Source organism: Gymnogyps californianus, chromosome 5 (genome assembly GCF_018139145.2).
Source record: "Gymnogyps californianus isolate 813 chromosome 5, ASM1813914v2, whole genome shotgun sequence".
Taxonomy (NCBI): Eukaryota; Metazoa; Chordata; class Aves; order Accipitriformes; family Cathartidae; genus Gymnogyps; species Gymnogyps californianus.
Genome location: NC_059475.1, coordinates 48,546,466 through 48,561,944, shown reverse-complemented (window position 1 = coordinate 48,561,944; position 15,479 = coordinate 48,546,466). Strand labels below are relative to the sequence as shown.

Sequence of the window (15,479 nt, the reverse complement as noted above, 5' to 3'; positions counted from 1 at the left end):
GGTACCTCTTTTAAATGGAAAGAATAAGACTTTGGTAAATATTAATTTGACAAAGAATATGTATAGCCAGAATAGCTCCTTCTGAGAATGCCTTTAATCCTGTTGTTACTGATAGCTAAATGGTATAGAATGTAATTTAAATACACTGCATAAAAGAAAACCACAACAGTGGTACCCACGTGTCTAAACAAATGTGGAAGAAATCACATGGGTGAAGTGGAATATCTATCCTCAGCGGGACACTAGAACAGTCATTTTGGAAAGTTGGTGGAAGGCAATCAGATGGACATGAATACCACAGTGCAAAGTATGCAGGAAATCTGGAGTAGTAAATGCCGAATCTGGAGTAGGATATGCTGATGATTTCATAGTGCTATAAGTAAAAGAAGGCTTTTTTTTTTTCCTTTTTTTCTTTTTTTTAATCAAATCAGATCAGTAAGCTAACTATGCCAGTGACTAATGCAGAGTCTCTATGGGCTCAAGAGCCAGGGGTAAGTGGGAAAAATACTGCATTAAGTCTCAGCCCCACCAGAGAACAACATGACTGCAGTATGCTGAGCAGGATCTTCTGAGGACATGAAACAGTAATAAGGCATTTCCACTGCTATGTAAAACAGGACAATGTCATGTCAGGGCATGACAGTATTCAGACATTATCAATGCATGCTTCATAAAGCAACAGGTTAGAGAGTCCGCATGACGAAAACCAACTTTTGATTTCAGCTTGAGTGGCATGCATGCTCTGTTTGAAAATGTTACAGTCTAAAGTCTGTTTTATAAGAGCAACCACCAGGTACTGATATTCAGCAACTCTGTAGGACCAAAAAAGCCGAAGAGTACACCACAGCTATAGTCCCCCAAAAGGAGAAATACATATATATGAGAAAACTTCCTTAAAAATAAACAAAAGTATCAAAGTTAAATTATTGAGGGCATTCTGGGAGCTCTTTAGGGGCACCATTTTGGAGGTACAAAGGAAACATGAAAAGCATGAGATAGCAAAAGAAAAACAAAACCCTGAATATTCAAACTATTCAAAATCTTCAGCTGAGATAAGAAATTGAAAAATGCTGAAAGGTCTGAAGATATTTTTACAAAATATTTTATTTTTACCAAAAAGTGGTATTTTCTTCTGGGGAAAAAGGATATGAATGAAAAATGCTGACCAGCTACTTCAACTAAGTAACGTATAGTTCCACATACCTTTCTTTTCTCAGTGTAAAAGATTTCTATTTCTCTTCTTCCATAGTCCAAGGTCATTCATGCCATCCCCCATATTGTAGCTGGACACACCTTTCTCGGTGTTTTTTTTAAGCTGGATTATTTCACTGATAAGGTTTTAGTGCAGTCCCACAACCAATTTTATCAGCACAGGGAGTGATGGAATAAGAATGAACAGCCAGATTAGGGAAAAAGGGAGGTTTTGCAAAATCTTCTTCCAAAGGATCACTTAGTTAAAAACCAAGTAAAGTTACTAAAGTTCCTAGTTGGAATACCTCACTGATTTACGGAATTATGTATTATTTGATAGTATCTGCTTGCTTTCTTTCAGATTCTGATTTTAAAATAAGGCAGCAGAGCTTAACAAACAAGGAGAAAAATAATATGTTGGCCACACATTTAAGTATCACCACTATAGTATTAAATGGGCTCTGGACATGTAACATGTTAATTTATCTATGCAACCTGTTGGATTATGAAATGAAGGTTAAAGGCAGGGAGAATAGGCAAAAGAGATGCGTTGGTAAATGAGCAGTATTAAGGATTCATCGTGTGTTTTTTCTACACCATTGTTTATCTTGACTCTGAGCTAAGCCAAGCATTATAAGTGATCCCTGAGAATGTATACCAAAGTAAATATATTATTTTGGAGTTTATTTTTGTAATTAGATTTTGAGATTGCACACTTTCCATTTCAGTAATTTAGACAGCTCTGTAAAAGCTCATCACAAATATATTTTGCCGTTCACTGGAAATATGTTTTTAAAAAAATCTTTCCTCACCAATTTCCCTACAGAAATAAACATTGGTGCAGGAGCACCACTTCGCAGAAGTCTGCAGGAGTGATGCTGTTCATGGACCTTAATGATGTGTTAGAACGAGGGATTCAAGTTTCAGATGAACGCTGTTCAGAAAAGTGTCATTTGGCCCTTCATTCCTGGTTCTTTACTTTCCTGCCTTTTATAAAACATATACAGCGATACTGTGGTTTGCTGTAAAACACAGATCCTTGTTGGATGAGAAGATGTATTAGGTAGTGCCATTATTCAGTATGATAATGGAAACATTTATGTACAGTTCCACACCTATATCTGCGTTGATTGTTTTGACTTCCTTGAATTACGTAGGTCTTTTAATACTGCAAGAGTGGTAGAAAGGCACACTGCATGGTAGAAGGTAGCCTCCGAGATTCCAAAAATGTCTTCTGATTTATGGATGGAACATGGAGTCTTTGAATGATTTGTCAAAAATGAATTATTGTTTTTGATTGTTTTCCTTTTTTACTTGTTTTCCTCCTTGAGGTCATCATTCAAAACCACTAACATTTCTTTCCCTCACTCTTTTTCTCTTAGTTTCTTTTTGCTCCTACTTTCATCAAGTCCAAAGGACCTTGGATCAGACCCAGAGGAAAACAGGTACTTTCTTTGCTGTACAGTGGTAGATAAACAGGAGTTCAAATTACAAATGTCAGAATATAGAAAATGAAATATTTGCCTTTTGCATTAACTTAATGCTGCTGCTAGAAACAACAAATCTCCAAGCTTGCACTTAGCAAAATTATACCTTACCTTGGCATATGGTAACCAAACTACTTCAGAAAATTAGTTTAGAAACTTCAGTGTAGTTTATCAAACAGATAAAGGCTTTACCACTGATATTCAGCTCCCTAGTTTGCCTTGTAAATCTGGAGTAGTGCTTTGCTCCAAGTAAATGTCATATGATTTAATTAGGAGAAGACTGTTTGTTGTAATAAACCATTTTTACTGCTGGTAGATAAAGCCCTGAAAGTAAGCCTGGTTTTAGTTCTTTTGGGATTTTTAAAATTTGCTTAACTAGTGCATCATAGCCAATCTCTGGAAAGATTCACTTAGAATCATAGAATATCTCAGGCTGGAAGGGACCCATAAAGATCATTGAGTCCAACTCCCTGCAGGACTACCTAAAACTAAACCATACGACTAGGAGCGTTGTCCAGACGCTCCTTGAACTCTGACAGGCTTGCTGCCATATCCACTTCCCTGGGGAGCCTGTTCCAGTGACTGACCACCCTCTCAGTGAAGAACCTTTTCCTAATGTCCAATTTGAACTTCCCCTGACACGGCTTCATTCCATTTCCTCGTATCCTCTCGCTGGTCACCAGAGAGAGGAGATCAGCACCTCCCCCTCCGCTGCCCCCCTTGAGGAAGTTGTAGACTGCCATGAGGTCACCCCTCAGCCTTCTCTTCTCCAGGCTGAACAAACCAAGTGACCTCAGCGGCTCCTCGTAAGTCTTGTCCTCGAGGCCTTTCACCATCTTGGTCACCCTCCTCTGGACACCCTGTAATAGTTTGATGTCCTTCTTACAGTGAGGCGCCTAAAACTGCACACAGGACTCGAGGTGGGGCCGCAGCAGTGCAGTGCAGGGTGGGACAATCATCTCCTGCGACCGGCTAGCTAGGCTGCGCTTGATGCATGCCAGGACATGGTTGGCCCTTTTGGCTGCCAGGACACACTGTTGACTCTTATGCAACTTGCCATCAACCCAAACCCCCAGATCTCTTTCCACGAGGCTGCTCTCCAGCCTCTCGTCCCCCAGTTTGTATCTAAAACCAGGATTACCCCATCCCAGGTGGAGAATCTGGCACTTGCTCTTGTTAAATTTCATATGGTTGGTGATTGCCCAGCTCTCTAGTCTATCCAGATCTCTCTGTAAGGCCCTCTACCCTTGAGGCCTTAAAGAATACTGAAATACCCTTAAAGAATACTAATTACAAACTTTTTCTGAAAGTAAGCAAGCAGTATCTGCAGAACCTAGTATGTGTTTTCTGCTTCTCTACTTCTACCCAGTCCAATAAAGCAGATGTTTAGGACTCCAGATCTTCTAAAACTACATCTTTGCTTGATTCTTTAATAATAAGGAAAATTCCAAAGAGGCCAGAAGAAATAGCACTTGCAGACTATCAGAGAAGCAAAAAGAAAAATTCCTACAAAATCATCTCCAACCTGTGTGTCCTGGTTTCGGCTGGGACAGAGTTAACTCTCTTCTTAGTAGCTGGTACAGTGCTGTGTTTTGCATTTAGTGCAAGAATAATGTTGATAACACACTGATGTTTTAGTTGTTGCTAAGTAGCGCTTATCTTAAGCCAAGGACTTTTCAGTTTCCCATGCTCTGCCAGCAAGCAGGTGTGCAAGAAGCTGGGAGGGAGCATAGCCGGGGCAGCTGACCCAAACTAGCCAAAGGGATCTTCCATATCATAGAACGTCATGCCCAGTATATAAACAGGGGGGAGTTGGCCGGGAGGGGTGGATCGCTGCTGGGGCATCGATCAGTGGGTGGTGAGCAACTGCATTGTGCATCACTTGTCTTTTCTTGGGTTTTATTTCTCTTTTTTTTGTTATATTCCTTTTCATTACAATTATTATTTTTTTATTATTATTAGTTAGTATTATATTTTATTTTACTTTCGTTATTAAACTGTTCTGATTTCAACCCACAAGTTTTACTTTTTTATTCCCAATCCTCCTCCCCATCCCACTGGGAGGGGCAAGCAGCTGCGTTGTGCTTAGTTGCTGGCTGGGGTCAAACCACGACACTGTGTTTCATCAAAATGTAAGAAATGGAAGAGCCAACACAGTTCATATATTGGCTAAGGCTTAGAAAAGTTTTAAGTATTGCATATACAGCTTAGAGGGATTCAGTCATTGGGTTCATTTTACCATATTTTACATCTTGCGATTTCTGTGGGCACTAGTACAAACACTATGTCATCACGAAAAACTTCCTTTCTCATATGAAAGTTCAAAGTAACTGAACTAATGTGAGTAAAATAAGACCTATCCCAGATCTTCAGTTTAACTCAAACCTTGTCAAAATTTAAGAAGTCTAGCTAGCTATTAAGGAAAAAAAGGCAGTTTGGAAGATTAAGACCATGTGAAGGATGCTCTTACAGAATTCAAGCCCAATTTAAAATAAAGTACTGAAAAGAATCATATCTATCCTCATGCCTCTCTGGTTAATTTAAGAGCTCACGAGGAAGAAATCTCTTTATTCATGAGATTGCCAGCCAGACTCTTCAGTCAAGCCTCTGTAGGACCAGAGTAAGCTCTGCCAAAGTGAATGGAGCCTCTGGAATTGAGATTTATTCTGTGTTAATGATTGAGGCAGATGATTTTGGGTATGGTGTAAAAAGGATATTCACTCACTAAGTATTAGTTTTCCAGAAACTACAATAAGAAGGTGAAGGGAAAGCTAAAATGCTTGCTTGATGCTTTTGAGATGCCCATCTGTCATTTCTAGTGCAAGTGACTGGTTCCTCTGAATTGCTTCGAACACCTTACACCACTCTTTTTTGCAGATAAGAGATTTCTGTGAAAGGGCTGCTACCATTATCAGTGCTACACTTACTAAAATAAACTGTCTTGTAAGGAAAACAGCATAATTATCTTCCAAATTGTCTTAGAAATATTACTGATCAAAAGAAATTTTATTGTAGCTTCAAATCAGAACAAAATTCACACTGGAATTACCTGCCATGATTTTATTTCTGAGCTATAAATATACATACCAAGTGAAAGCACATTGCAAAAGACATTAAGCGCCCATATTTTTATTGCTGGCTGAAATTAATATCCTGTCTTTGCTCCTTAAAAATAATTAGAATAAGATACGTATTTGAGAGCCTCCAACAAGCACAGAGTATTTATTATATGATTTTTTTTCTGAAAGAAGAGAATGATCTGCTACTTACATAGCATCCAGATTTGTCCCATTAAAAGCATGGCCTTGGATGCTGGTAAAACCATTATTGTAGAGTTTGCTGCAAGCAAAAAAAAAAAAAAAAATTGGTGTATTTTGGGTTGCTTCAATACCTGAATACCTAAATGATACATCTTATGTATCATTTTTCTTGGCAACAGCACATTTATGAATGGGTTAATTTTAATCTCTTGAAGAAGCAGCAATTACAGTGCAAGGTCAAACAAATGCCCCGCAGCATTCTTCAGTGTAGCTGAATCAAGAATACCATGTGGCAGGTGTGCCATCTTTTACTTCTTTTTACAGCAAAGATAGAACTAGACTAAAACACTTTGCTATAACTTTCCCACCCTCAAACTAAAAACAAGGAAACAAAATTCTGCTAGGACTGTGTCCTGGTTTCGGCTGGGACAGAGTTAACGCTCTTCTTAGTAGCTGGTACAGTGCTGGGTTTTGGATTTAGTGGGAGAATGATGTTGATAACACTCTGATGTTTTAGTTGTTGCTAAGTAGCGCTTATCTCAAGCCAAGGACTTTTCAGTTTCCCATGCTCTGCCAGCAAGCAGGTGTGCAAGAAGCTGGGAGGGAGCATAGCCGGGGCAGCTGACCTGAACTAGCCAAAGGGATATTCCATACCATAGACTGTCATGCTCAGTATATAAACAGGGGGGAGTTGGCCGGGAGGGGTGGATTGTGGCTCGGGAACTAACTGGGCATCAGTCAGCGGGTGGTGAGTAATTGCATTGTGCATCACTGGTTTTTTTTCTCCCTCCCCCCCCCCCCCTTTGATATATTCCTTTTCATTACTATTATTCTATTTCATTATTACTATTGTTAGTATTATATTTTACTTTAGTTATTAAACTGTTCTTATCTCAACCCATGAGTTTTACTTTTTTTTTTTTTCCCTTTCCTCCTCCTCACCCCACTGGGAGGGGAGAGGGGGAAGCGGCTGCGTGGTGCTTAGCTGCTGGCTGGGGTTAAACCACAACAGACTGATTAAGGAAGGCTAAAGGAACTAATACCTAGCAAAATAGGTATGATTTTACTATCAGGCCTGCCTGAATTTTTAGAATTCATTCTTTTGCTCCCTTAGAGCAAAAGGATTATTTTTAGAATGTCTTTAGAATTCATTCTTTTGCATTCTAGTGCTCTTCTCCCTAGTTCAGGTCATAACTCATTACAGTCATTTTCACTCCCCTCAGCCCTTTCTTGTGGCTTACATTGACTATGACTTGCATAACTGAACTTTATTTAACAATTTTCCTTCAAATATGACTCTTTTGACATTTGCCACCCATTAGTTTTCATGGTATGTGCCACTTAGGTTGCAAAAAAGTTAGACGCAGTTCTAACCATGCTGTAGCTTTACAGAAGGAGAACTCTGCAAACTTTTCCCTTTGATTTTCTCCAGTATAACCATTCACTGGCATTAGGGTCATACAAAAGCAAAACCACTTTGGTCAAACCAGTTTAAAGAAAAGCAGCAGGCCTGATTCAAATCACTGTCAAAGTAAAGGATTTATGAAAACTAGATTATGGATACTACCTGTCTATGGTGTTTCTCTGTTACAAACTACTAGAGAGTAGGACAGGGTTTGTTGTTTTTGGTTTTTTTTTTAAACATTTTACCATATGCTTGAGAGAGGTAATTGCCTTGTGACTTAAGCTGGAAGAACTTACAGAGTTAGAGATTCATTACAAAGTCCATGGAAAGCATTTGCAGGCACTGAAGTCATGAAAGGATTATCTGCAATTTCGCTGAAAAAGGAGACAAAACATCACAATCAAACATTTGCCCAACAGAGCTTCTCCAGAACAGTTTTATTATTAATTGTTCTCTGACTTGATAATAAATAACAGTGTACAATAACTTGTTTAGTTATATCTAAGGGCAGAAGCTACATGTGGGATGATTAAGAATCGAGCATGTTCCAGCATCCAGGAAGTAAGCTTGTGAAGTAGATCGGTTTTATAATCCTGGTGAGGTGTGCAAGCCTGTGTGATTATAGTGGTTAACAGCACAGACAGGTTCCCTTGTCTCATAAGCCAGAGAATTAGCAAAGTAAATAATGCTGCAGTGTCAGCTGAGCTAGCCCAAGTGACTTTAGAGCCAAGATCCTGCTCTCTAGCTAAGCTCAGATAGGACATCAGATAATACATTATTCAGGACAGAGGCATTTCACTTTACAGAACTGCATCTAGCACAAGTGAAATAACTTATTATGTGATCTAACCTAATGATTCTTCTCAACTCTTGTCCAAATGAGTGTTTCACTATCTGTCATTTCTTAAATACTTTACTCCCATTCTGCAGTCTTAATAAATACTATGTATCTTCAGACCAAACTTCTGTTGTGACAAAAGGGACGAAGAAAAACTGAAGAGATTTACTATGAATAAACTGGAGAAAGGAGAGAGGAAAAAGCTGGTAGAAACAAAGGGCAGAGCAAAGTGTCTGACTGTCCTTTTTCTGTTTTTTCCTGAATCGTATTAGAGTCTGGAAACCAAAATATTCTGCAAATTTTTCTTTTCTTCAGCTTGTGGATTAGATGTGGTCTAGTAAGGCCAGACCATAATATCCATGGGCCCAGAAGTCCTAACAATTGCCCATGTGACAGGAACAATTTCATTCCTTTTCTGTGCATATATATGTGCATATATATGTGCATATATATGTGCTAACACTGAACTGTACTACAACCATTTTCATTCCAAGTAGTTTTCACCGATAGGTGGTTTCCACCACAAGTTATTTTGGTTTGACATTTTTCAGATTGGTTCACTTTTCTAAACAGATGTTTACTTGTAAATTGCTTGACCTCAAAGGCCAATAGTGATATAATGAATGCTTTTTCCCCAGCTATACCTTATTCATCATTTAGAAACCTATTATTCTTCAAGAGTAGATTTTTTTCCTGATGTAGGAAACAAAAAGACTATCTTTCATTGAATAGCAATGTTTAGAAATACCTCCCTTGAAAGTGCAGGTCTACTCTTTAAGAAGTCTTTAGCATATAAGACCCATGTTTATTTTTTGTTAGTGATCTTTATAAAAAATTTTCAAGGTAGAAGTAAAATAATGTTTTGCTATCTGCCACTTAGAAAGTCACTGAGTTGGTTGGAAGCAAGGACACAGATGGTTGTATAAACTGCTTCTGTTTCATGTAGCCTACTTAATTCTTGGTTCTCTCGACTTAGTAAGTGTAGTGTTTAATTTACAATCTAGTAGAGCTTAATCTAAGCTAAAGCCCTTTTGGTCTTTGAGGAACTCCCTAATAGCTCTTAAGATGTAGGTGTATCCCACTCAGAGCTCTGGCTGACTCAGGTTTCAATCTTGGAGGCCTACAGCCAAGGCAAACATAGCAGCTCTGGGATAAGGAGCATGAGTTAGCACAAGGCTTACCTCTAGTCTCAGAAGATCCTTGGAAGGGAAGATCTCATTGCTCACTACAGGTCTAGACTCTTTAGCAAAACAACCAGCATTTCTACATTGCTCTGAGGTTCATCTTGCCAATGGCAGACCATGAATGCAGTGGGGACAGACCATTCTTGACTAAGAATGCCCCTTAGCAGCACTGAAACAATGCCTGGGGTAGACCATCAATCATGTCTTTGCAAGTCACCTTCTAGCATAATACTTTTTATTAACCTTTTAATAGCCTTTTACCTAGCCCATCCAGCAGTCAAGCCTCTTCAGCTGAACAATATAAGATTGCTAACTCCTCTCTAGGACTAAGTAGTGACCAAGATACTTCCACCTTGTATCAGCCTGCAAGTCTTCATCTGAGCTGCTCTTCCCTCTTGGCTTGATTACAACCCAGAATTTAAACTTAAATTAAAGGTTAAGGCACAAAGATGGATGTCATCTTTGCTTTCTGAATACCAAGAAATACCTGGTTTTTTACAGCAGAACTCTTTGTTTCTGAAATACCTTTAAGGATAATAGTGGGAGACCCCCCCGCCCCCATATGTGTTCCCATTCTCTTTCTCCAAGAAATTGTTCTGCACTTTGCTTTAAGCCATATTACAAAAAAAGGTGTGTGTGTGTGTGTCTTTAAATCAGTTAAAGTAAATGGGTTTTAAGGTGTGAGAAAGGAAGAAGGTCTTAGTGCTATGTAGGAGTGCCTCATGCGAACAAACCCAACTAAATTAGCAAAGCTTCCTAGTAGGAAAATTCTTTCCAGCTGAGGACTTTAGTTAATGAGAGATGGCTCCACTTAGGAAGTCTAGCTTAAAAGTAGGCAATTGTCAGTCCTGGTGCTTTGGCCCTTCAGTGGGACTATAGACTTGTACTTGAAATGTGACTCTACAAGTAAGGTTAGGCAACAGCATTTAGGCAGTGTGTGTTCATAGAAGCTTACGCTGTCAATCTAAAAGAGCATGCATCTCATTCAACTACTATGAAAAAAGGGTGAGTGAGAGAAGGAAGATGGGTAGTCCTCCTTCTTAAAGACATGCTGTGCCAGCCTGAGCTGACCTCACTACTAAGGCTGTCATGAAAGCAAGGTGCTCCTGGTCTAGTGACTTAAAAGCTCTACTTCTCAGCTGTGGTGAATTGCTTTTTAAGCTCCTTTTCTGTTTTCTTTATTAAAACATTAATTGTATGAAGCAACATATTTTGGATAAGTCTTCACCAAAATCTTCCTAAAAATGTGAGCTCAGCCAACAATGAGCTTTTTAAAGGTGTAATGATAAACAATTGCTCTCAAGATTGTCCAGTTCTCCTGCTCTTGAGTCTTCTGTGCTCAGGGTGGGGTCAGAAGAAAGAAGACAGATAGCCAATGGAGGTTATGATTCAACAATGTAGGAGCTCAGTGAAGAGTAGTATCAGAAAATGTGCAATATGAGCTCACCATGCCAGTACATGTGAATTTGTTAGAAGAATGTTGACAGGATGACTTCATGTTAGCAGGCTGTATGTCGGATCAGGTCCTGTGTGTCACACTCTTCTGACTTCAGACTAATTCAGGTATTGCACAGCCATTACAAAAACAAAATAAAAGCAAAAGGCCTGTAGAAGGTGTGTATCAGATGCTTTGGCTAATTCAAGAGAAATGCAGTTGGGTGTCCATGTCTCTCATCCAGGTCAAATGTATAGTGCTAGGTGACCTGGCATTTTCCAGATTTGGTACAAATGATCATTGAAATATAGCTTGAGGAAAACTGCTTTGTTGGACTTATTTGATATTTTTCTCCAAAACAGAAACCTTCACTGTAGGTGTTCTTGGGATCTGAGGATGGCAGTATTCTAACCAGCTGTGGGACAGATACTTACAGTAAAAAGTTCACATCAGATGAGTAGATTTTGGTGAGGTCTGGAAATGCTTTGAGTCCAGTATTAAAAATACCACTGAAAGAGAGAAGAAACAGAAAGAATTACATGTGCTGGATCACTGGACAACAACAAACAATGTATTTAAAGCATTTGACAGTGTAGGACAGTTCTTTCATCCTCTGTATTGTCAATCAATTGATTTATAATCAACTGTCCAAAATATAAGGATGCAAGAACAATTAAAAAAATTAAAATACCAGATTTGTGGTAAATTACAGAATCTAAAAAATGGGAACACAGAATAAGATGACAGCTAAGCAGATCTACAGAAGGAAGTAGCCTGTGAGGTGGATAGGGAGGAAAAAAAATTGTAACTATGGATTCACTAGAGAGATTAAGGCTGCTTCAGACAACAGTCTGAACCCCCAAATCCTCTATCTTTCATTAAGGCTAAGAGCTGTTCAAATAGCTCTAAAAAGGGAAACTGTCTTCAGATGTGAATACAGTTAATGCCCCTTATTTCTGAACTCCAGTAGAGTGGAAATAACTTAAGAAAATATAGTTCTCAATTTTTAAAACTATGCTCCTGAAATGAAATTGTTTTGACTACTTTCTTTTTATTGCTTTCAGATCTATAGGAAAAATCTTTCCTCCTCACCACTACTCCCCCCCCAGCCCCCAGCCCTTTCTAGAGTCTTCCAAACGTTACTCAAAATCACAGAAGTTATTCTCTTTCTCATTTCTCTTTCCTATACTATAATTTTGGAATTTCATGGTTTGGTTACTCTGCGCTGCTCTTTAGAAACTTCATGGGAATACAGAGAATTTTTCAGGATTTCTTTCTGCCATAGAGGTCATATGAAATCAGATGTCTATAGATGGGCTTGTCACATTTAGCTGACAGGTGTGCTTTAAAACCCTGCGTGAATATCTAGTAAATATAAAAGATATGTATATTTCTGTTGTGTCCCTTCTTCCCACTGTTCCCTACAAAAATATAGTAAGACAGCACTTATGATAAGAAGAAAGCTAGCTGTGGAATTTTGCCAAGGAAACATTAGTGTATTCCAAACATTTAGTGGATAAAAAGAATGGCAAAATTACCAATGAATTTGTGAACGTGTTTTCCTTTCTCGCAAAAATCATCAAAGTTCCAACCCCTACCCTAGCTGGCTTTCTATCATTAAAATAAATCAACAAGGAGAAACATTGCAATCAGTTCCAAAATGAAATGCAAAGAAACAAACCTGCTATAGTGTTAAGAGTCATCTGTGAGGCTTAAGTGCCAACTTGTTACAGGTGCTAAATACTTACAGGTACTTCAAAAGTGGAAGGTTCTTAAAGGCATCTGGATCTATGTAATCCAAGTTTCTAAGATTCCGAATTTCACTGTAAAAAAAGGAGGAACATTACCACATTGATCATTTAATTATTTATCATAACAGAAATCAGCTATGTTAAGATGACATTTCAGGGACCTAATTCCTGCAATGAGCTTTTGTACTGGCCAGCACTAGCTCAAGACCACTATGCATTCTCAGCAATCTTACAATGATGAATTATCATCTGGATAGATGCGGTCCTGGAGACTGGCTAGTTTAAGCAAGGGGGGAAGAAGCACCTGAGATTTGATTATGGATCCTTTGTCTGTATGGTCCTAAAATCAAAGCAATAGCCTGTGGTAATGGCTATTACTTTGAACATGGTGAGAGTTTTGTGTCTGCACAGTTGAGTAAAAAGAAGAAAAGTTAAGCAAAACTTTCAGTATTGATGTATAATAATCCTATCAATTTACAACCATTTATTTAGCTTATAATTTCATGTCCTATTTTTCTGGTTACTTCCTTCATGTCTCTAACAGTATTTTGTGTTATTTTTCCTGTCTCTCTTACAGAACTCATCAGTGGATCCAAAAGATGGCTCAGTTCACTTAAATTAACTCCATTCTGAGACGTGAAATGGACACACCATTCACTATATAGCCATGTCCAGCAGTATGGAGGATAGTGTATCTCTGCTTTATACTGATGCAAAATGTAACACAGACTTCATTCCTTGCATCTTATAACTGCCCACAGTTAAGTCTTTAAATACTTCTACCTGGGTGACAGTTTGGTCTGCAGATGGCTTTTTAGACTGCACATGTTGAAGAACCAGCCTGACACTGATCATGGTTATGGCCATGCTGGGTGCTTTTTGTAGGTGCGTTGGTGGGGCTGCTGCCCCTCTAGCCATCATGATCATTGCGTGGCATCATGACTCTTCCTCCTTTTTCTGAAATTTTTGTCTCTGCCCTTAATGCAATTTTCCTCAATCTTTCTCAGTCCTCTTTTTTTCAGCAGATTTCTTTCTTTTCTATCCATAATGACAGTCAGCAGTCTGGCTGCACCAATCAGACTGTGCCAAAATTCCCTGTCTAGACTCAGTAGACCTACCAAATTTTCATCTTTTATGAAAAAACCCACCCATACCTGTCCCCATCACATGCACACTTTTCCTTTCCTGGCCTCTTTAGTGTCTCCTGAAGGGGATAGCCCTTTTTGCATGTTTACTTCTATTTCTTTACCTTAAACCAGCTCTGGACACTGGTCTTACAACTCTGCTGGAACAACTCTCAGCCTTTCTTAATATGGAAACCACATAGAAAGAATGGTGCCAGTCTTCCTTCTGAGACTAGCTGTGGAACAGTGGGCTGAGGGAAGCACTTCTTGCTACTTGTATAGAGAAATTTGATGAAGATGACAGGTATAGATGGCATGGTGGTGCAGGTTGTGTGGGTGATGTTCTTGGCTTAAGTCAGTCCAAGAAGTGGTGCTACTGGGCAGAGACTCAATGGGCAGAAGCCAGTGGTATTTGATTTACCATGCCCTAAGAGTGCCAAGTAACCTACACAATATAGGTAACAGGAAGTTGGGTTTTAAGGATACCTCTGCCACTGGAATCATATTTACAGGATAAAATCAACCCAGCCAAGTTGTCTGAGAAATAAAAGTGGGAAAAGAGACATAAGACAGTAGATAAATCAGTATGTAGATACAGGTACCAAGACTTCAGCCTCTCTATATACAGTTGTATGGACAAAACAGTTCTGTTCCATCTTTCAAGTCTTCAGTTTTTACTCTGTTTACTCCAACATTGCAGGGAGACAATTTTTACCTTTTACTTGTGTGTTAAACTGGTGTAATTAATAGCTATACTACTGCTATTACAGTGCTGTATTCAAATATTCTTCATGTCTGTTAGCTACTTTGAACAGTACTGTTTCTGTATGTGTTGGGTTTGTGTAGTGGGGGAGGGGCTACAGGGGTGGCTCCTGTGAGAAGCTGCTAGAAGCTTCCCCGGCTCCAAGTCGGACCCGCCTCTGGCCAAGGCCGAGCCAATCAGCAACAGGAAGAAGCTGCTAGAAGCTTCCCTGGCTCCAACTCAGACCCGCCTCTGGCCAAGGCCGAGCCAATCGGCAATGGTGGCAGCGCCTCTGTGATAGCGAATTTAAGAAGGGAAAAAAGCTGCTGAGGGAGATAAAGGGTGGAGGCGGAGGAAGATGGAGGAAGACAGAGGAAGAAGAAGAAGATGATGGAGGAAGGAGAAGATGGAGGAAGAAGAGGACTAAGAGGAGGAAGAAGAAGACGATGATGACGACGACTCCTCTGTTGGGAAGCCCACGCTGGAGCAGTTTGTGGAGGACTGCAGCCTGTGCAAAGGACTTGAGTTGGAGCAGTTCGCGGAGGACTGTCTCCCGTGGGAGGGACCCCACGCTGGAGCAGGGGAAGAGTGTGAGGAGTCCTCCCCCGAGGAGGAAGGAGCAGCAGAAACAGCATGTGATGAACTGACCGCAACCCCCGTTCCCCATTCCCCATCCCCCTGCGCCACGGCGGGGAGGAGGTAGAGGTATCAGGAGCAAAGCTGAGCCTGGGAAGAAGGGAGGGGCAGGGGGGAAGGTGTGTTTTTAAGATACGGTTCTATTTCTCATTATCCTACTCTGATTTGATTGGTAACAAATTAAATTGATTTCTTTTTTTTTTTCCCCAAGCCAAGTGTTTTTTTTGCCTGTGACCATAAGTGGTGAGTGATCCCTCCCTGTCCTTGTCTCGACCCACAAGCTTTTTTGCTGTATCTTCTCCTCCCCATCCCGCCAGGGGGGAGGAGTGAGTGAGTGAGCAGCTTCGTGGTGCTTTGTTGCCGACTGGGCTTAAACCACGACACTGTATTTAAAAGAAATCTTCTCAGTGTCAGTCTCTTTTTTTT

General features: G+C 39.8%; 1 protein-coding gene across 1 annotated transcript in view; it reads right to left on the bottom strand.

Annotated features, from left to right (window-relative positions):
* TSHR (thyroid stimulating hormone receptor) overlaps positions 1-15,479 on the bottom strand; it is an 86,410-nt gene that overhangs the window by 18,182 nt on the left and 52,749 nt on the right. Inside the window, exons 4-7 of the mRNA XM_050897708.1 lie at positions 12,549-12,623; positions 11,235-11,309; positions 7,640-7,717; positions 5,949-6,017 (exon numbers count right to left, since the gene is read on the bottom strand). Coding sequence (XP_050753665.1) covers positions 5,949-6,017; positions 7,640-7,717; positions 11,235-11,309; positions 12,549-12,623 — 297 coding nt within the window. The remainder of the gene's footprint in view (positions 1-5,948; positions 6,018-7,639; positions 7,718-11,234; positions 11,310-12,548; positions 12,624-15,479) is intronic.